The sequence below is a fragment of the Saccostrea echinata genome, unplaced genomic scaffold (genome assembly GCF_033153115.1).
Source record: "Saccostrea echinata isolate AGI-Se365-2 ecotype Australia unplaced genomic scaffold, CSIRO_AGI_Sech_v1 ptg000016l, whole genome shotgun sequence".
Classification (NCBI taxonomy): domain Eukaryota; kingdom Metazoa; phylum Mollusca; class Bivalvia; order Ostreida; family Ostreidae; genus Saccostrea; species Saccostrea echinata.
In genome coordinates, this window is record NW_026889765.1 from 9,412,755 (window position 1) to 9,435,763 (window position 23,009).

Below are 23,009 nucleotides of genomic sequence, written 5' to 3' on the forward strand. Positions count from 1 at the left end.
CCGGACGGATAGAAAGTGGTAAACGGAATATAATAGACGAAATTTTTCGACGATTGATGGCGTGTGAACAATGGGGATTAAAAAAAAGTTCAAAATTATTTTTTTCACTTGCAAGGTCCGCTCCCATGGAAACGGAAATCCACAGCAACCAAAAATTTAATGGTTTAAGTTTGCAGGATGTTTCAAGTTTCAAGAAAATCCATGATCATGTGTGCCAAAAGATTAAGTTTTCACATAGAACAGTTCCTTAATATAAATTACACAAGTTTTCAATTATCTTTTTACTTTTTCTCAGAAGATGCTTTACAACAATATCCATACAGGTGCAATCTTATAAAATCTTAATAAAAACTTACGGAGATTAAAAATTTCATGATGGTTATTTCTTAATAATCCAAAGGTTATGAGAAAGCCGACCGTTTTCTTGCTGTTCTTATAAATAGGTACAGACAGTGTCAGAAGGTTATCTGCATTTCAACGAACATTGCGTTGCGCATTTTCTATTATATTGAACACTATTGTGTACAGTGTGCCTTGTTACGAAGACAACTGTAAAGGATTATCGTAATTATATTTGCTGTATATATCAAAGAAATGCGATGGAATACAGAATTTTTTTTTTATTTTATGTGGTTTAATATTAATCCTTAAAGGATATATAGATTTTCGTTATTGTATTTCTTTAGCGTCGTATCATCTCTAGCTCATGAACATGTAAACAGTTTTAATTTTATCTTATTTTAATATTACCTAAGTGTTAATCCCCTACTGTTTCTGAATGCATATTTTCTCAGAGGTCTCAGAAATAACAAGTAGTTTTTGTAACCATATTTTAATGTTTGATAAGAGCCAATTATTATTCATGCCATCTGTCAATATAGTATATTTTCTGTTAGTAGATGTTTGATTTGTAAATTTTTACTGATACGTTTGATTATACTGTCCAAGCCCCGGCAGCAACAGATTTAAGTCGATAAAAAATAGGTAACAACTTCGCCAAGCGCTTCGGCACTTTGAAGTTGGAGTTGCAGGTCTTTCCGATGAGACCTTAAAAACCGTTGCCCATAGTCATGGTAGGCGTTGGCACGAAAATGTACCCTCACTGCTCAATGGCCCTGACTGCTGAGTAAAGATCTTAATTTGAAGCCCTTTACCGGTATATGGTGACGTTTGTATGAGTGAAAAATTCTTGATTGGGACGTAAAACAACAAAGAAACAACCAGTCAATCAAATACTGAACATAAGTTGTAAGAAGAAGGATAACAATTTCCTGGTCGATATTTTAAAATCCTTGTGGCGACGGCTATAACACCTGTCGTATGGAGTGTTCAGTAATATGTGCAATTCTACCTACACACTACAGTTTACAATAGCAGAGATTCAGACTATATTGCTGAGAACACTTTTACGATGAAATGTGTTCAAATAGAACTTTAATTGAATTGCAAACTTGAATAACAAAATTACAAATTCTGTTTTCCTGTGATATTTTTACCATATATATGAAATAAGAGTATAATTGAAATCAGAAAAATACAAAAATGATGATGTATTTATTTTTAAAGATTAATCAGGTAGAATATGCCATTCCAATAGTATTAATGATGATGACTGTATGACTTCAAAGTGGCACCACTACACAGATTTTGGATATCTTGTGAGTAAATACTGATGTCGGTTACGTCCCCAAATTTGGAATGCACACTGAGTAAATGGTGGAACTTTGTCTGAAAAAAAAATATTGAATACAAATTGAGGATAAGTACCAAGATACGTGAATCTTTTACATTGAAATGCAAACATAAATAAATAGCTACCTCTAATTCGTAAATTCCAGTGGGACTTTGGACAGCCTCGGCCTCATGGCTGTTTAACCGCCAGAAATAACACGTACTTCCTTGTTTCATGACTACTGTGCTCTGAATTTAAGATACACGTACCTTTATCTTGAACGTGCAATCAAATCTGACTGATACAATTGTTTTTAAAAGATTTGTTTTATAGTTTTCTAATTTTAAAATTATGTAGTTTGTTTCAAATGTAATATTTATTTTAAGATTTTAATAAGGAAACCTGAATTTTTTGTAAGTTTACCTGATTGATGTCCAACAAGAACTGGTCAGCCATGGCAAGAGTCACAAACACTGCAAGCTGCAATAAAACACATTAGATTAATTATTTTATAGATTCGAATTTGTGCCTTTAGCTTAAAACGAGCAAATTAGCATGAACTCATGTCACTGTACATCATGTTTTTATTATCATCATATGGACGGACAACAGAAAATAAAAAAAAAAAATTCTATGAAAAGCAGAAAATATATCATATGCAATGTCCCCAGTATGAAGCATTTTCAAACCAGTTACATGTAACCGTTCTATTTATTACCCATTTTATATCAGTTTGCACAATGTTCTGTTCATGCTCTCAAAATCATTTGGTCCTCGTGAGCAGGTAAGTAGTATGGACAAGGATGCCAAATTGTATTGACTTTTTTTCCATATCTTATACGTGCTTCTTCAATCTTGAAATCATCAGAATTATCACAATTTACCTAAATTCATCTGCCTACAATTATATGTTTCTTCTAAATACCCGTAAAGTTATAAGTTGTATCCTTTTGAAGCACACGGGTTGAGACAAAGAGCAAATGAACTGGTTTCAGGAGTGGTTTTGTGAAATTTAACTACCTAATTACATGTAAGTGGCTAATATTCATAAACATGTAACAGAGGACCTATAGACTTGTGATTTTCTACTCATAAAGATATATTCACTACGTTGCACAAATGTTACCTTATAAAATTTATGATAAGTTTGCCAAACTTATGTACAATATGATACCAAGTCTTAGAATGTGCATTTTGTCTTGACTACATTGTTAAACTAACTAAACAATGAGTTAATTCCTAAGGTAAGTTCTTTGTATTATGTGCATTTATATGAAATCATAATTGTTATGTGTCATGCCTCATGAGGCCCGAAAATGGAAAATCTATTCTATTCATATTGTAATGATACCTTTTTATTATATGCTGGATACTTCATTACTATATGCTAATAATTTGTCTTTGAATGTTGATGCGTCTCCGTAATAGATGCTAATTTACTGTGTTGATCTTTTCTCGTTACATAATGATACTTTCACATTGAGCGCTGCTAGTTGTTCATTATATACTGATACTTCTTGTATGTTATTATCATGCTCAGCCTGATTATTAATCTTTTTTACTCTGATTCTCTTCTTTCATATTCTGACACTGCTGTTGATCGTTTCTCATATTCTGATACTTTGACAAGGTTCCGAGTGACACGAAAGCCCCGCCCCTTGTTTATTCCGAATTTGCAAGTTTCCTTCTGAAGTTTCTTTCAGGTTGGGTCTTGTAGTTAAGCAGCATCAGCAATTCAAGCAGTGTCAATAACAGAGATACAAGTAGTACAACATTACCCTGACGTCGATTTGGTTTTTTAAAGCCCACCATGCTAACTCGTTTCGGCTTTATTTGAAATACCAATATCTTCAAATTCTTGGTCAGACAACTTACAAAAAAAAAAAAAAAAAAAAAAAAAAAAAAAAAAAAAAATTGGCGTTTATTTTTTCACCTTCAAAATGTTCATAAGCTTGTTGCAGATCCACTTTCTCCAATACCGCAACAGGTTTTCCACAGTGTTGAAATGATTCTCTGTCTTGTTTTCCAGAAGTTGTTAGTTTTAAACATTTCACATAAATTTCATCAGAAGATGCCCAAAAATCATCACATTATGAAAAGTATCAGTATATATTATCAAAGTATCATCATATAATGAAGTATCAGCAAACTTTCAGCATATAATGACAAAGTGTAGGCATATTTGAAGAAATGTCATTAAATAACGAACAAGAATCAATAGGTAATGTCAATGTAGAATGATGAAGTAGCATAAAAGGGCAATTTAGCAGCATATAATGAAGTTTCGGCACATGATAAATATTATGCACAATAGGCATTTGAGGCGTTCCATATGAAAAGCTTGGAGAAACTATAATTGTTTGATCAATTGATTGTTTAAAAATTGGTAACAATATTGTATATTAAGAAGACGTTAACATTCGTCTGTATTTTATTCACATTAGACAAAAATGCACTGTAGTACTTAGAAATAGTATTTTGACATTATTCAGTAGATTAGTAATCACGGAGACATCGTTCATTAGAATTGATAAACAGAAAGAATCGTGCATAGTTGAGAATGAGACTACACGATTCTTTCCTATGTGAACAAAAGCATAGGAGATGAAGATTTTGAAATTAAATAAAATGCATATTGAAATAAGATTTAAAATGAAGTTGAAAGGGGGGGGGGTAAATTTTGAAAAATGCGAGTGCATATTTAAAAAAAAATCAACAAAAATTTTATGTTGTCAATATTTTGAATCTTTATTGATATTTTAATACCACAGAACTGTGTCAAGAAATGGGCGTGTTTTAAAAATAAAACGTGATTTGGCCATTTTTCAGGATGTCATGATTTTTTTTGACAGTATAATGAAATTTCAGCATTGAATCCGTAAAAACAAATTTACACTATTTGGAATTAACATCCCGCAAGTAATGTCCCGACTAAATGAAAATGACCGTTTCGTACAGTCTGCAATCTGAACTGTCATTTTTCCGAACCATAATGAATCATGATTATCGAGTTGCATAAAAAATGTGCGAAATACTAGTATGCTAAGTCATTTCTAAAATCATATTTATATAAAGTCCAAGAAGGAAAAAAAGTCTTAAACACATTTCGGAAATATGAAATGTGCTTTGCGTAATGAAATTTTTCGATATACTTACAAAGATGAAAGATTTCATGATGGTTGCTCTATAATTACTTCGATTAAGTGAAAAACCAAAGCAATCTTGAGTGTCTTATCAGATGTAAGTGGATAACAAGAGGTCATGCCAGGTCGCGTGAACCTTAATTTACCTTGAAGGGCAAATGTCCAGCACGAGGTTCCACCGTGACCAGAGGTACTTGTATGCATGTCACAGTTATTTCACTTGTGAAAGTAAATTCCTCTTTATAACGGAGTTTTAATTAAAAGTATATCATTGGAATGAAGTATCAGTTGAATAAAAAGCTTATGACAAATTATGCACTTTCATGTTCTCCAGACATTCGCTATAATTGCACTTTACTCTTAGTAAAGACTGGAGGACAATTATAATTCATTTTCAGATGTAAAAAGATACATCAATTGTGGAATATACAGGAATATTGATTGACTGATTGTATGTTGTTTAACGTCCCGATCGAGATTTTCACTCAGAGAGTCAGCGTATGGCAAATTTAGACCTATACTCGGCACTCAGGACCATTGAGTAGTGAGGGTTCTTCATCGTGCCAGCGCCTACTGTGACACAGGGCATCGGTTTTTAAGGTATGATCCGAAAGGCCCGCAACTTTCACTTCTCTTGCTTGGCGAAGGAACAGTCACCACCTGTGTTTACGTCTTAGGTTTGAACGCCATTGGACTAGGCTTCCGTGATCGGTTTACATCGGCGATCAAAATATGAATATTGAGAAATTCAAACTTTGAATCGCTGAAACATCAAAAATATTAATTTTCTAGCAAAGATTTTTAAATATATAGCATGTAAACTTTGTCACATCAAAAAAAATTTAAGACGTGATAAAAACCCTTTAAAATATTCAGTCATAATGAAAAAGGTGAAGATAATTAACAGTGATCAAAACCTACAAACAATAAAAACTAGCAATTAAAAAGCTAAATATAGATTACTGTAATGTAAAAAACACTAATATACAAAAACCCTATTTTTATTTTCAAGGAAAAAGTAGAAACCCAGAATTTGAAAAATCAGGATTTTATTATAAAATTCTACTTTCTAAAAAGAAGCAAAAGCCAATAATGGAAACGAAGTGGTCAAAAGAATTCAATATAACAAATGGTCAATGGAAAAATATTTATACAGCTAAGATATTAAATGTATTTGATAAACAGATAGCAGAATTCAATTTTAAACTTTTACATAACCAGCTGAATTGTAATTATAATGTTAGTAAATGGAATAAAGAGGTGGGGGAAAAATTGTACAAGTTGTGGACAAGTAGAATATATTGAACATTTAATTTTAGAATGTTCGGATTCAAAAAGATTATGGGAAAAAATATCAAAAATATTGAAATTAAATATATCCTGGAAAAATATTGTTGTAGGATTTTTTAATGAGTTTAACGAAACAACAAAATTTTTTAATAATGTCATATCAGTTGTAGGTTACAAATTATACAAGTATAAAATGAAATGTAGATTACAAAATGAAAATGTAAATGAACATGCAATGTTATCTGTTTTAAAATCATCATTATATCAGTATTATTTTATAGCAAAAGATGCAAAAAGTGTTCAATTAAATTACCATCTTTTAAAAAAGTTAGCTGACCAAATATGATTTTCTTTGTGTATGTATTTTGAGAAGTATATAAATTAAGTATAGATGTTTCATCTATAATACTTATTTTTATTTACAAAAAAATATTATACAATGATAGATAAGCATATATATAGAAATGAAATGTCAGCAATGATATGTATACGTATATGTTTTTTTTTTCATTTAATGTATATTATTTTGTAAATTAAATATTATAATAAAAATACCGATCCAGGGAGCTCCTGGCACCCCAGGTGAGGTATATACAGAGGGCTTCTGCGGAAGTTTTGCCTCAATATTTTGTTGTATGTTATTGAAAATAAATATATTATTTATAAAAAAAACAAAACAAAACAATAAAAATCTGTTATCAGGGCATAAAACACGGACCCCCGGAAATACCGGAGGTGAGATCAGGTGCCAAGGAGGAGTAAGCAACCCCTATTGACCGGTCACACCCGCCGTGAGCCCTATGTACTGATCAGGTAGACGGATTAATTCGTAGTCAAATTTAGCATAAAAACAAAGGCATAACAATTGGTATAAAATATGTCAGTCAAAATTAGAAATATAGAGTCCACATACTTTATTGTGAATATATTTCATAATTTCTTCTCATTTATTTTTATCTAAAGATAAACATTTAAAGTGTTTTCACAATGGATTACATAGAAATAAGATTTTGAGATATATCTGTACTAGACATGGGTAGATATGCATGTTTTGTGTTTTTTGCTGATTCAGCATTTTTGTTGATTTTGGTACTTTTCAAAGCCTTATTACTCAGACTTCTGGCGTAATACAGGAGTTGCAAGTATTTCGCATAATAGCAGAGGAATGTCTCTTTTGGACTTTAAATTCAAAAAGGTGTGTTTTTTGAAAATTCCAATCCGTTGCCTAGCAACAAAAATGGATGTTTTGATAAATAAATCTTATTTCTATGTAATGCATTGTGAAAACACTTTAAATGTTTATCTTTACGATATGAATAAATAAGAAGAAATTAATAAATATTCACAATAAATTTCAAGCCCTAAAGATTTGTGATTTTTTTGTCCATACACATGGAAAATTGACTGGTTGCTAAGGAAATTTCTTTTGTCATGTTTCCATAGTAACCATGACCCAAAACTTTTTTAACTTTGCATACATTGAATGTAGCACAAGAGAAATCTATATGTTGAAAATCATCAAATTCTGAGAACCCTCATGATTCACTTTCAAACCTACTTTGCCTGATTCTTACAGAGACTTGCACTTAACAAAGTAATTTTGTTGATGATCTGTCATGGGATATGAAAATTTCCAGTCCCATTTTTATTAAGGAAGTAGTTGTTTATGATATCAAAATGCCTAGTTTTTAATATACCGTAAGGAATGGTTGTATAAAGGTAGAAAAGTCATACGTTTTGATGTGATTGGTTTTTGAAAAAAAAAAAATGATTTTAAAGTCATATATGGCGTATTTTTGATAAGTTTAGACTAACTAAAATTAAAAAGATCTTTATATCTGTTTTATTACTTCGTATAAAGATAGAACTTTCCTGTAAATAACACAATTTAAATCAATCGCGTTTCATAGATATTAGAAATTTAAAACAATAACCGATTTATTTACCGACTCCGCATTTAAATATTAGACACAGTTTAAAAATTTAAATATAGAAACGTGAGGTTATTCAAGTTAAAAATCGGTGAAAATTTTAATTTGAACTTAAATAACAAATATCATGTTCATCTACACTCAGTCTCGTATTTTTATTTTTTTTAGCTCAGACACTCCATATATAGCTTTAAATTTTCTGAAAGTTGTTTGGGGGTTTTGAGAATCACATTTGTATTGAACCACTTCGAATTCAGAATATGCTGTAGCAAAGCACGTCTGATGTTTCTCATTTACAGCTGCTGTTAATAATTTTATGAGGAGTAAAGAAATTAAGGGACTTGGTAGTGAATTTGCTGGACCCGTTAATGTATCTTCGTTAGTAAGGATCTTTATGAAGTTTAGAAATCCTGTGTAGATAGGGTAGATCGAACTCAACTTCCTTGACTGGAATGTTAAAAGTATTATAAAAGTATAATACAGAAATGTGATTTTGAAGAATTTCATCCTTCGAAAGTTAATTGTGAGTAGAAATTGGATTTTCAGATGTAGAATTAAAACAAAGTTCTTTAGAAATACATTAATTTTATAATAATGAGCCTTACAAACAAAGACGATATTGTTTCAAACCCTGTCTGTTGGAACCATAACATATTGTTCATGCAGTCTTTCTAATTCTTTTATCACCTCCGATTTAATGAAAAAGGAAGGATAGATAGTTCGCATATCGCCCTTTAAGTTCCTTACACGATTCTGTACTATATTTCTAAAACAATCCATAAGAAATTCTCGTTTATGAAAGTCAACTCTTATCTCTAATAACTAGTACTTAAACATAATTAATTTTTCATAAGTTATTTTACTTTTGGTGATAAGTAGCATTGAATGGGTTGCAAATCACAAATATTTCCTCAAATTTCGTAATTTCATTTAAAATTAATCAGAATTAAAATTAAAATTTCATCAAAAGCTTAATACAGGTGCATAAGATGTCCGCCCTTTCTTTGACTTTATAGATTTTGTTCTCTGTAATTTTCCTCATTTCAAGTAACCAAAAACAAAATGAAGCAAGACGATGCTTCAAGTTTTACTCTTGTTACATACAAAATCGATAATAAATACTCATGTGTTAAATGCTTTGGAAATTAATCATAGCTTGTTTGTTTTTTCAATTGTCACAACTTTTTCATCGTCTTTATTAGTTGATTTCTCTTAGAATACATTGTGTGTACAAAATAATAACAAATGACCCTTTGAGTACATTTTCATTCATTTTGTGACTTAATTCTTCTAGTTGTTTTTGATTTGTTCAATCTTTAAATAAACACTGCAAATATTTAAAAAATACTTATGCTTTGTTCTTCAAAATGACCAAGCTAATAAACTAGAGTCATTTTTTCTAAATGTACAAGTATAAATTGGAGAAATCATGTAAGCCAGAATTTCAACATATAGATACCTTCATCACCTGCATACGGGGTTTATATCTCTCAGTTGATTCGATACGCAAGAACATGCTCTACGTATGAGTAGATAAGTTATTGACAAACAAGTTGATGAATCAAGAATATCAGCAGTCTCGTTTAAAGTCGTCATTTCGTAAGTTCTATGGTAGATACAATGACTTGTCAGAAAATACAATTTATCTGTAGGTCAAATGATGACTCTCGTTTTTCATACTAATTGTTAGGCTATTATTTAGATACTGAATTGCCGACGGATTTTCCTGTTATATTCCGATCATGACAAGGAGCATACGGCGGATGTGACCGGTCGGCAGGGGATGTTCACTCCTCCATGGCACTTGATCCCACCTCTGATGTTTTAGAGGTCCGTGTTGCTCTGCTCCAAAATTTGTATTGTTTAATGGACTATTGAGCTTGAATACTGTTCGTTATCTCCATATATTTCAGAGATGGCAATGACATATGTACTTTAGGAACACACCTTGAAGTAGATAAAAATAGACTCAAATGGATCGTTTATTCTTCAACCGGCTATGAAAGAATCGTATCAGAGTCAATAATTCTCAACAGGTACAAATTGATTCTTTTGGTTCCATTTGATGTAATCGAGTCAGGATGGTCAACAAATTACCCAAGGATTCGTCTAAAAATATGAAATATGATTTTTCTAGCCATGAATTATTATTTAGTACGGAACAAACCAATATTTTTCCAGGTACAATACAATCCGTATGTTTTCATACAGAGCTTTTCTTTTCCAAGAGGTTTAAAAAGTCCAAAAATTGCCAAACCCTCATGCCCCAAACACATTATGTTTCATCTATATCTTAGCTCTGTTTTCGGTTCAAAATTTTTCAGAGAAAACACAATTAACAACAAAGATGAATGTCTTAATCAGATATTGTGGAGCGTGTCGGTTGAAAAAAAAAATCTATTATTTTGGAAACAATTTTTGAAAATGTCGCTCCACATTTACGATCCTACTGGGATGTGTAAGAGACCAAACGTGATTTTCATATTCTAATCTACAGGAATGATAAAGACAAAAGGTTACTATATAATGACGTACTTCGTATTATCAGTATGTCGTGACTTTTCAAAGTGCGACTTTAGGTACAGAATTGCATGTACAAGAACATACATGTAATGTTGCAATGCTGGAGTACAGAAGACCGGAAGTCTTTGCTCAAGGAAATCTGAAAGTTATCGATAAAAAGACCAATGAATATAATCTGACCTGCCATTCAGTTAATCGAACCCCCAAAATACAATGTGGCATTACTGTGTTGAAAGTTTGACACATGATAACTTGTGAAAAAATGATTGTCATCTTCGGTAGTTTTGTAAATAAAGTTTGATCTACAGGTAAAGTCCGGAAAAAATGAGAAAAAAAAAAAAAGAAAACATGGATTGTAACAATTTAAAGCAGTCTGGTACATTGTCTTGATCGAAGGGTATATATTCAATTCTTCTATAGATTCTTTCTCTCACAATTGGAGGAGTATAGTTTTCATCCTCTTGTTAGTACGTCTACCTGCCTGTCACAAAATCGTGTGTGGATCATAACTCTCAATATTAGATAGAAACTTTAGTATGATCGAAATCATAATGTCTGTCTATCTTTATTCAAGGATATACCTCAAAGGTCATAGTCATTTAATATATAGACAAGATTGTCACGTGAAATTGAATCCGGTCTGTGACTCAGGAATCCAAATCGAACTTGGGTATATTGTTAATGATGACCCACAGGTGTGGGTTATGATGTCTTCTGGTATTAGTTTAAAGGTCAAGGTCAATGGACAATGAGATGTTGAAATCGTGCTCGAGCCTTAACTTTCAGGCCCGTAGCAGCAGTTTCAAAAGTAGTGGGGGGGGGGGGGCAAGTTCTTAGTTCTAAAAACAACAACAACAACAACAACAAAAACCCAATTAACCGTCCAAATCCTTGATTTTCCCTGTGCTAGACTTTACAGCAACAAAAATTGGGGGGGGGGGGGGGGGCAACAACCACCATAGGAAAATTTACTATAATAGCAATTAAAATACTATACTCAGAAAAGTCCCGCCTACCCCCTGCGTTCTACGGGCCTGACTTTGGAATCGTTGATTGGAATGAATTTAAACTGAAAGTTGCATAAAATGTCTTGTGCAAACTCTAAACATTAATAAAAAATGCCCCATGGATTTTGAGAAATAGATTACTGTTGCGTACTTACAGTATTACAATGGGAAAATTAATGGAAATAATTTATTTAATTACTTAGTCTTTGTCTAATATAATTAGAATACTTTAATCCATAATAAATTGTATTTTTAACTATAAATTCCTAGTTCTATCTTTCTTCAAAGGGCAAATCACTCTAACTGCACGAAACTACTCTACAATTAGAACTCTTTAATGTCCAGAGGCTGAGAGCTTCCTTAAAACATCTGAAAGATCAGGTTCATTTTCTTAAAGTTATATGATGATGGTCAGAGGTATAATCACAGGCACTTGTTTCGTATACGGGGCACCCCTACTTACTTTTACCACGGTAAAAATAAGTAGGGGTGGTCCGTATACGAAACAAGTGCCTGTGGGTATAATTGAGAATGGGGAAAACATCGGTTTTCGTTAAATTAAACGAACGAACAACAAAACAAACAAAAACCCCAAATGAACATTAACCACACATTTTTATAAAAATATATATTTTATTGTTTTGGTGATAAAGCGTCAGTATGAGAAAGAAAAATGAAATCATTTGTACAAAGATCCCCCCCCCCCCCCCCAAAAAAAAAATCCGGAGATAAATCTGCCTATCAAACTATTTTAACAGTTAGTTAAGATTTCGAACTTCCTATGAAAATAAAGGTAAACATTATTTTGCTCTATTTTTCTAGATTTCAAATTCCATATGCAGATATACAAGCAAATAATGTTGATAAAGTACATGCAAATAAATGAGTTCATATTTTTTGACTGTCTTCCGCGATGCAATGTTTACAGATTCCATCCGTCATGACGTCACAACATAAACATCGACTGGAAATGTAGGACATTCAAGTACTCTTGTGTTGACATTTTATTTTTCAGTGATTTTCATATTTCGTCAAGATGTCGAGAGACATGACAGAACATTATACAGACAGCTTCTCCCGACAGACAGAAGAGATGTTTCGGGAGTTGTTGAGTCCGATTGAACCTTTAATTATGAAGATTCAGTCATTACTTGTTTGGGAGAGACCACATAAAAGTGCAGTGATGTTTTTGATCGTTCATGGAATATTTTGGTAAGATTATCTTTATATCTAAAGCTCTTTGTATTTCAATTTGTATACTGTAGTAACCTCAGTAACAGAGGCAGTGGGAAGCATTTGGGAACACCCCTAGGTAAAATGGGAATGGAAAAGTATATTATTATAATAATAGTTTAAATATGACTTATTGATTATGAGCAGTTAATATTTAGATATTTGGAAGCTTTGTTTAAATCTTAAAAATTTTGTTGATTGCATATGTATCACACTGCAAATATTTATCTGGTTAAGTTATTGAACTCCAGTGTGTTTACACAACAATGTTCTATTTTTAGAAGGGTGTATTAGGTTGCATGCATGTATGTATATATTATGATAACAATTATGTCACAGAGTATAAACATGGAAGTATGGGCAGGTAAAGTGATGTGCTGTATTATATCATATTAAAAGTGTTTACAAAATTGCATGTATTTCATTCTTCAAACATCCCGCATTGAGCTTGATAACAGATTTTCCTTTCTTTACAGGTTCATGCATAAATGAGCATGCATAAATCATTTAAAAAAGCTAACTGTAGACAGTCAGGAACATAAATGATATACAATTATGGACTGTTGGTGGTGGATATGGTTCAATATTCACCAGAAAAAAAAATCATGATCAGTATTGACCAAAGTGAAGACGATACTATATTAGATGAAATCAGTATATGTAAATTATTTGCATACTGATATAATAGTATGATCTTGATTCCCTACTGTACCCCAACCTTATCCCTTATTTCTTAGTTCTGTTAATTTATTTCTTTTTAAATTCAAATTATGGACCATGGAGTTAGGATGGGGCTAAATCAGAGATCAGAGTATGCTAGCTATGTACAGGAAAATAAGATCCTCTAAAATGTCTTCTGTAGAACAGCAAGGCCATGTTAATAAGCCTATACTTACATTAAAGCATCCCAGTTTTGTGTGGATTCAAGATGGCTAAATTGTAACCCTTTGAGACTATAGGTAGGGCCACAGTATGGAGTCAAAATTTTTCTTAAGAATAAAGAGGGAAAAAATCTTTTTAAAATCTTCTTCTAATATACATGTACCTAAGGAGGATGACTCAATAATCTCAGATTTAATAAATAAATGCTTTAAATGCATCCATCTCTTTTCCAGGTTTACCGCTGTCAATGGCTGTCAGTTTTATTTTTGCATTAGTTCAATAGCTGCCATCATGTTTTTCGTTTACACTTGGAGGAAATGGATCTGGCCCGAGATCAGAGGTGAGTCTGTAAAAAAAAAAGGGGGGGGGGGGAGGGTGTGCAATAGGGCTCCCATTTGGCCCCCAAAAATTGGGCCACTTGTGAGGTTAATTTGCTGAAAGAAGTTTTGTCTTATATTGTAGAAACATTATAGCCAGAAAGTACTGTGTACAACATATAGAAGAATAGTGTTTAGACAACTGATGCATATATATGATTCTTTATCAAACAGTGTTTTAACGATAAATATATATGTCTATTTGCTTCACACATCTGCTGTGTCTTAATTTTCTAATTGAAAAATTTAACTGCCATTGAAGTTAAGTTTTTGTTTAGCATCACTTTGGAACATGTAAACAACTAATAAATTTGTGAATCTAAATCACTGTCAAATGCTAGTAGCAACAAACATATTTAGTTTGAAAAGATATCCTGAATTATAACTTTAACGACCCTCTATACACTGCACACTTGAGAGTTCTAATTTCATGGTATTTTTATGCAGTTTGAGTTATCTGCCCTTCGATTTGAAATGGAATAATCTGAATTTTATATGATAAAATACAATCTGTAATCAATTACTAAAGTATTCGGATCTTCACATCTTATAAAAGAGGAAGCAACTGAATACACATGTACTTCATTAGCAAGTGTTTTACACATTTAAGTACACAACAGTGATTTCTGTTCGTCAATACTTTGTTCTCTTTTAGCATTTTTCCTGGGGCAGAATAGCAGGCACCCTATGTTGAAAATGAATTAGATCAACTCAATATTTTCACCTTTATACACTATAATTTTCTGCAAGCGTCTCACAATTTTGAGCCAAAACTCTTTCTTTGTTTCTTTCTTAGTTCCCCCAGCTATTCCAGAAGATCCAGACAGGTAAATATATAACATGTACAGTACCTGGTTCAGCTCAAGTGGATTTTGCTCGACTATCTAAGATAGATAAAAGATTCTTTTATGATTATAATATTGATCTATAATTCGATACACATTACATGTATCATTGTTTGTATAATATAGCTGGACTCCTGTCCATGTCCGGTTGTTGAGTGTTCCTGAAATCTGCCAACATCTGGCCCACCTGTGGATTTTCATGTCAAACAACTTCAGTTGTTGGCTTGCATTTAGGAAAGATCATCATTTCTTGGTGTGTATAAGTCATGTGATTACAGTATGTTAGTAAGCTTAATTAAATGAATAATTTTTTGGAAATGCCCAAGATAAAAGGATGATTGGCTCTCTGAAATAGTTCCAGACTTTTTTCTTAGGTAGAAGAGGAACTGTCATACCTACCCAAGCTATGTAAAAAAAAAAAAGGCCCATATGACTGAAACTGTTTTAAATGTGCATTATATTTATCTTTTTAAAAAGGGAATTTGTTCATTGTGGACAGAAAAAAAGACAATATTCAGCTATAGTCTTCTATATTTTCTGACAGTAACATGAGACATCATCTAATACAGGCAAATCTGCTAATTAATAATTTCATCAGAAGTCATTGAGAATGTATAAAGAGTTTGATAAGGGGGAGATAAATCTATAAAAGTGTGAAATTAATTCAGTGTATATGTTGTTGGAACATGAAATGCATTGCTTTCACATGTTCAGCCCTTTGAATTAAAATCTATTTTATATTTGAAGTAGAATTTCTTAAGTATTAATATGAAACAGTTACACTGTATCATCAGTAAATGAAGTGCTAAATGTATTTTCAGTTTACGTGTCTGAACTGCTCTTTCTTGCTTCTGTTTGCTGCATTTGGACGATTGATTTCTGGTCTGACTCTAACATACATAATAGGTAAGTATAATATATATATAAAACTCATCAGGGAATGGGATACATGTATGTACATTGTACACAGAATTAATCTATATCTTTCACAAGAAAGAAGCTGAATTTAATTCTTTGCATATCTAAATGTTTAATCTTTTTTGCTCAACACTGCAAGCTACTGGGTGTTTTGAAGGTGGAATGGAACAAAACTCTTGACTTAGGATGAAGTATTTTACATGACAATTCCAAAAACAGAAATGGCTCTAACATAGGGTGTTTAATCATCAGAAAAAAAATTTGAAGTTTGTTCTTTAAAGTCCTGTTGTTTATTATTACTTCCGTGTATGAACTCCAGTGTTTTCACCATGATAATGCTGTCTTGCATTCTGTGCAGCAAATGGGAAAATTAATCTTTGACCTTCTTGTTTTACTCCCATATATATTTTGTATCATCAACCTGGGGTTTCTTGGCAAAAATTATTAGTAATTTCTTTTGGCTGTTTCTATGTTTACAGTACATATAGGTTCATTTCTATTTCAAAACTGGCTTTACACTTGTGAGAAAACAGCTTGGTCCTAGGTGTAATTCAAACATTTTTTTTCAGGAATAAGTTAGCTTACATTGACCTTTGAGTTCTGTTTTAGTGATGTCAATGATGTTGTGGCCCTGTGTCCTGTACAACAACTTGTTTCAGAAGATCTACATAGCTCTGGAGCCTCTGTTGATGCGGTTGGATTACACTTTGAAAATCAGGCCATGGATCTGGCGTCGTAAGATATATCCTTTTCTAAACAAACATTATTTCATCTGCAGTACCATATATATTTTGACAATTTACTTATTTTGTCTTATTTTAGCTGCTAATTTTTCATTACAAAAATGATAACTAATGGTGATATACTTTTGTTACGTATCCCATATTTGCATCTTACAGTAAAACATTTACAGTTAACACTTTAAATGATTTTATGCTTACAGGGAAGTGGTTTTCATTCCTGGTAGTTTCAAATCATATAATGACGTTTTATAAATGAATTATCTTTGTAAAGAATCAAAGAATGTTCATTTATTGATAATTTCTTTCTTTTTTAGACCAACAGGCTCGGAAAACGGCGAACTTTGGCAGCATTGGCACGACCACTCGTGATTCAGATAGCGAATCAGAGGAACTCATGCCAACACGAGACCCTAAAGTCACAGCAGCGCTCGCTCGAGCCATCACTGATTCAGAGGATGAGGGTATGAGCACACCCGATATCCCAACCCCCAGGATGTCCAAGGAACCCTCAGTCAATCTGAATGATGAGCATGAGGATTTGTGTAAGGAAATTAAAAAAAATTATTAAAATGTATAACTTTCAAGCTCACCAGAGCCCAAGGCTCAAGTGAGCTTTTCTGATTGAAATTTGTCTGTTGTTGTCATCGTCATCGTTGACACTGTAAACTTTTCACATTTTCATCTTCTCAAGAACCACTGGGCCAATTTCAACCAAACTTGCCACAAAGTATCCTTGGGTAAAGGGGATTTAAGTTTGTTCAAATGAAGGGCCACACCTTCTTCCAAGGGCAGATAATTACGAATTTGTGAAAAATTACGAAAATATGAAACTTATGTGGAAGCATTCTCAGGTAGGGTAGATTCAAGTTTGTTCCAATCATGACCCCCAGTGTTAACCTGGGGCCACAATGGGCGATCAAAGTTTTAAATAGGAAAACATAGGAAAAAATCTTTAAAAATCTTCTTCTCAAGAACATCAAAGCCATGTTTAGTCATATTTATATGAAAGCCTCCACAGTATTGTAGAATAAAGTTTGTTCAAATCATGACCCCAGGGGTAGGGTGGGGCCACAATGGGTGATCAAAGTTTTACATAGGAATACATAGGAAAAATCTTTAATACTATTCTCAAGAACAGCAAAGCCATGATTAGTTATAATATAAATGCATCCTCAGGTAATGTAGATTCAAATTTAGTCAAAACATGCCCCCCCCCCCCTTCACGCTTCCAGGAGTATAGAGGGACCATAACATAGTCATGATCATAGTTATACAAAGGAATATAAAGGATATATCAATAAAAAAAATCTTCTTATGAACAGCAAAGCCATTATGTGTCATTAGTTCAAAAGCATCTTTAGGAAGTGTAGATTCAAGTTTGTTCAATTCATAACCAAATAAATTTAATGAAGTTAATGTATATTCGTCATATTTCAAAGTACACCGGAAAGAAAGAACAAATCACAGTGTATGTTTTAGTGTATGAACCAAACTGTATACAAAAAATTACAAATGCATAAGTACATGACTGTCATGACACATTGAAATTTAGGGGAAATACCATAACACCGGTTATTTTCATGAAATATTTGACCATTTATGACTTTTACCATATCACACAAATGAAATACTTGTATATCCAAATTGACTCAGTCTCTAAGAAATTGGTAATTTTTATGTTCTTGACTTTCTTTAAAATAAGTAATTATCACATCAAAAAAACCTGGCATCAAAAGGCTGTCTAAACTCATTTAATAGACCTTTTGGCCATCTAAATAGAGTAAATCTTATCTAATAACTACACCACTGGTTCCAAAGAAAAACAAGATTTCAGAATACACAACATCAGGATTAGACTAGTTTTATTGTATCTGCAACTGTCTTTTCTTTTACAGCAGATACCTCTGACATAGAGGCCGAGTTTGCCAGGGGCTTAGGTCAGATGCCTTCGCTAGAAGATCACTTGACTGATGAAGAAATACTTGAGCCTTCCTTACCCCAAGAGACAAAGGGGGAAATAAAATTTGTCTCATCTCATTTCGGTGATTCTACAGACGATGAATTAGAGGAATCAAGACTAGGTAAAGGAATGAAATTCCCTGATTTAAAAGATTTGTCAATGGTTGAATCTTCCACAGGAATTCGGGAAACAGCCAATCAAATTGTGTCTTCTGTGATGGGAAATGCATTGTCAGGAATCACAAACCTTACCCAAAGAGCAGTGGGTACAGTCACAAATAGCAACAATGAGGATAAAATAGATGGAAAAGAGGCTCAGGTTCAAAGTTCATTGTCACAGCAACGATCATCTGATGCAAGTGACCTTGATATTGCAGAGGAGTTTGAGTTTTTGGATCAGTATGATGCGGAGGAGGGTTAATGGAAATTATTTTATAACATATCTGTGATGTTGATTGCAATGCTGAGTGTTGGGGAAATTTCACTTTTATTTTCCTCAAACCTATTTTTCACTTTTATTTTTACTTTTATTTTAGCATTATTTTTTTAAAAACACATGCATATACAAATTACCACATTTTCTGATTTGCCAGGCAAAGAAATTACAAAAAATTTTATTAGTATGATGTCTGCTCAAAAGCTAGAGTCCTTCATTGATTTACAGCTCCCATTTGTTGTTTTCTTTTTTTTTTGGTCAGAATTTGTATTTATTTATTCAAGAAAGTTCACATATCAATTTGAAATTTTGAAATGGCCTTTGGATGGAGTCAAAATTTTCCAGCACAAATATTTTTATATATAGGTCTTCCAATTACAGTGAGACCAAATTTTACTTCAGCAATGTAATGTGATGTAAACAAAATTGACGTGTATAAGATTGATTTTTTTCCTTTCCAAGAATTTACCGTAGATTGTAATTTTGTAACCAGTTTGGGAATTAATGTATAGAAAATATTGTATGAATAAATGAAAAAATTAACTTTTCATTCGAATTCAGACCTCTTATTAAGTTCAGGAGTGAGCATGAGAGAGTTTTCCGTCAGTACTTTTTTTATTAGTCCATTCAGATTTCATTCTGATAAATTTTTAGTGCTTTTCAATAATTTTTTTTTATTATTGAAATTTGTTGAAAATATGCATTTGTTCATTGCTAGCATATTAATGAAATCAGGAATTTTTAATTTTAATGCAGAGGAATCTCATTTTAGATATAAATACACAATGAAGACAGAATCTTAATTAAAATATTCTATTCTTCTGTCTGTATTGTATTACGTGTATCATTGTAAATATTGAATGGTTATTTATTTATTATCATATTTTATTGAATATGATTTTATTTGTACATGCAAATATATTATCTATCTTCATAGCTACAGTCAATGGTTATATAGAACTTCCATGCACAGCCAAAATACCTTTCTTATCAGTGATTTGTTATATCTTGTTAAGTAATTGCACTTCTGATGACAACTTTAATTTCATTGTAAATTATTTGGTGCTTTTGCTAGTTTTGAAGCAAGACTGACCCATGAATTATAAACTGTAGTAAAATTATCTGATTGTAAAACTACACATTCAAAATGGAACAAAAGCAGCTAGTTCTCCTAAGTGGGTGAAAATGTCATGAATGAAGTGAAGACGGTATGCAGTAGTAATAGAGAACCATTTGGTGACAATTTAATTAGAATTTTGTTCAAATTAGAAATTCACTGTAAGCATATTCACTATACAAATCATGTTTCGCCTTTTTTTTTGTTCGTATGCATTTTAAGGAACGTGTGCACCACTGTCTAATGCTTCTATTCATCTTAATTATATGCAATATGGATTACAAGGAATGAATATTTTACACTCACTTTTACTGAACATATACAATGATATAATGATTGTGACAAGTATCAGACATGTGGGTGATATTGAATATTTTAATGTATATGAGTCATACTTATTGTGTATAATGCATTATATTCAATTTTGTGATAGAATCTTAAATTTGTGATTCCCATATAATTGTGTTTCATATATGTATATTAAACACAGAAACTAAAGGTTATTGGAATATTGTTTGTTGGGGGTATATACCCTGTAAGCTTATTGCCTTCCAAATTAATGAATTCACAGGTGTTGTGAATAAATTTCATAGTTTAATGTAAGTTCTGACCAATTCAATTACAGTTAAACGTCGGTATCTCGAACACCGATATCTTGAATACCATGGATATGTCAAAGTAATTTGGAAGTCCCAACCACTTATTATTTAAAGCCTTTTACCCTCGATATTTTGAATCATCGTACATCTCAAAGTTTTTTCTAGGTCCCATTGAGTCTGAGATAACGAAGTTTGACTGTATGTGTTTGATTATTCAGTGTTGCTAAAGAGTACAGTTAATGTTGTAAAATGGAAAATGCATTCCCTCACAAGCATACAAAGATGCATCATTTGTCGATGATGATGATGACACCCTTTCCTAGAACTTCTACCATTTTTTTCCTGATTTCCTAACTTCCTCAGTCATTCACTTTTTTGCTCCTTGTTGTCCTAGGATTGTCATTGTAAATGCAAATACTGTGAAATCATCATTGTTCATAGGGGACCAATGTTCTCGGAATTGGTTGGTCACTGTTAACCACAAATTTACATCCACAGGAACAATTAAGTGCTAACTTCTGTAAAAAGAAGTTACCAATGAAATTATATCCCTGCAACCCAGTAAAATTTTGCCTGCCCATGCACATTGACACCACGAACAATGAAGATTTCTCAGTATATTTAAATTAAAATAGTAGAAATTAATGATAAAAAAGATAAAAGGTATGTGGGAAACCTGAAGTGGTTTATCTGTAGCTTTTCACTCATTTGAACCAGAAACTAAAGTGACCTTTTCTTGTATAATACATATGTATGTCAACTTTTCACATTTCATCTTCTCCAGAACCACTTGGCCAATTTCAATAATTTTCTTACAAAATTTTGTTCAAATTGATGGTCGAACCCTTTTTCTAAAGGGAAATAATTAAGAATACAGGAAATAAAATGGTTTTGTCCAAAAACTACATATTTTGATAGAACTGTCACTCAAGTTTTTTCCACAGTTTATTTTTTGGAACTCGGACTGCTCAATCTAGAGTCTTTCCAATTAAAATATACTCAAACCAGTTTTCTGTAAAAATTCAAGATCACGCATCTTGTACACAAGCTGCATAACAAACCAAAGGTACACAAACAATTTAAGTGTCTTTTCAGTTTTATTCTATTTGTCAACATTATAACATACAAACTGACTTGGTAAAACAAACACAATGCCAACTTGCATAGCAACACTTTCACGACAGTTAAGTTTCCCTGCAGCTAAAGTTAAACCCATCAACAATATTAAACAAGGTCTACAAACATGAAACAAGCTAACTAATTTGAATGTGGACTTCATATAATACAACTACCCTGATAAGTAATGTATTTATGAAACTACAAGTCATCGGTTACATGTACAACAAACTGAATTTTTAAGGAGTAGGCAAAAATTGTAAATTTAAAAGAATGATTATAAGCATTAAAAAAAAACCCCGAACAACCATAGCTGATTAACCCAAAGAAAATGATAAAAAGAAGACAGGAAAGAAAAAACAATCTACAAAACCTTGAAGCTAATTACCAATAATTTGATAAAGGCAAAAAAATCCTTGTATTAAGAAAATGCTGTAATTAAACATGTTAAAATTAAATTTTTTTTACAAGATGAGTTTTTTTTTTCAAACTTGATCATATATAATTAAAAGAACAAGTGATCTTCATTCCATTCATTCATTTTTTCAAAGCTAGCCTGAACTTAAAAGTACCTTACAGGTAATTGCTGCATACAGAGAATCCATAAACAAAACAGCAAAAAAAAAAAAAAACAAAAAAAAAAAAACAACAAAAAGCTAGCATTGTCTCTCTTCCATTCCATACCACTCATAATAATTACAAACTATAATTAAAAGCATGCATGTATACCTTTCTGGTAGAAATCCAACATAAAATCTAAAACATATGAAAGAGAGAGAGAAAAAATACTCAGTTCCGTCACTTGTGAGATTCATTTATGTTTCATTCACTATATACATGTACATGTAAATGAGAATGATGAAAATAGCCCTGCAAGAAACACTCATTCTGTTCAAATCAGACTGATGAAAATCATTCATGAAAGAGCTTTAAGCTGATGATGCTAATTACAAACTAGCTGCAATAATGTAGCCCTCTCCAATTTTTTTTTTTTTTTTTTTTTTTTTTTTTGGGAGAGGGCTACAACTCCTTAGGATCTCCGTAATGGTGCAAGTGCGGGAGTGATTCACTACCGCACAGATTTCGGCTCAAATTATCAGTAACTGGGTATTTTATTAACGTATCTTACCTGAACTCATAAAATGTAGTTATGCAGGACATGAATTGATCCAAAAAATACAGAACAATCCGTATATCGGTTATTTTTCGTGTATGTCA

At 32.1% G+C, this 23,009-nt stretch overlaps 2 protein-coding genes across 2 annotated transcripts; one reads left to right on the forward strand and one right to left on the reverse strand.

Annotated features, from left to right (window-relative positions):
• Nucleotides 1-1,599: 1,599 nt before the first annotated feature.
• On the reverse strand, nucleotides 1,600-4,876 carry LOC133188123 (uncharacterized). Its single transcript, XM_061323504.1, has 4 exons — nucleotides 4,829-4,876; nucleotides 2,096-2,152; nucleotides 1,819-1,920; nucleotides 1,600-1,728 (listed from the first exon to the last, which is right to left on the reverse strand). The coding sequence occupies exons 1-4, from the start codon at nucleotides 4,844-4,846 to the stop codon at nucleotides 1,600-1,602; spliced, it is 306 nt and encodes a 101-aa protein (XP_061179488.1). The 5' UTR covers nucleotides 4,847-4,876.
• A 7,619-nt stretch (nucleotides 4,877-12,495) lies between these two features.
• On the forward strand, nucleotides 12,496-20,574 carry LOC133188407 (reticulophagy regulator 3-like). The gene is made up of 8 exons (XM_061323820.1): nucleotides 12,496-12,778; nucleotides 13,915-14,021; nucleotides 14,855-14,885; nucleotides 15,030-15,156; nucleotides 15,725-15,809; nucleotides 16,431-16,556; nucleotides 16,879-17,106; nucleotides 18,460-20,574. Exons 1-8 carry the CDS (start codon nucleotides 12,603-12,605, stop codon nucleotides 18,942-18,944), a joined length of 1,365 nt encoding a protein of 454 aa, XP_061179804.1. The 5' UTR covers nucleotides 12,496-12,602; the 3' UTR covers nucleotides 18,945-20,574.
• The last annotated feature ends 2,435 nt before the right edge of the window (nucleotides 20,575-23,009 follow it).

Excerpts from the sequence above, each read along its gene's own strand:
- LOC133188123 (XM_061323504.1), bottom strand. Across the intron at positions 1,921-2,095 it reads TCTTGTTGGACATCAATCAG|AGCACAGTAGTCATGAAACA; the intron begins GTAAACTTACAA and ends TCTTAAATTCAG. Across the intron at positions 1,729-1,818 it reads CTGGAATTTACGAATTAGAG|ACAAAGTTCCACCATTTACT; the intron begins GTAGCTATTTAT and ends TTTTTTTTTCAG.
- LOC133188407 (XM_061323820.1), top strand. The coding sequence starts at position 12,603 with ATGTCGAGAGACATGACAGAACATTATACAGACAGCTTCTCCCGACAG. Across the intron at positions 14,886-15,029 it reads ATTCCAGAAGATCCAGACAG|CTGGACTCCTGTCCATGTCC; the intron begins GTAAATATATAA and ends TGTATAATATAG. Across the intron at positions 15,157-15,724 it reads GGAAAGATCATCATTTCTTG|TTTACGTGTCTGAACTGCTC; the intron begins GTGTGTATAAGT and ends ATGTATTTTCAG.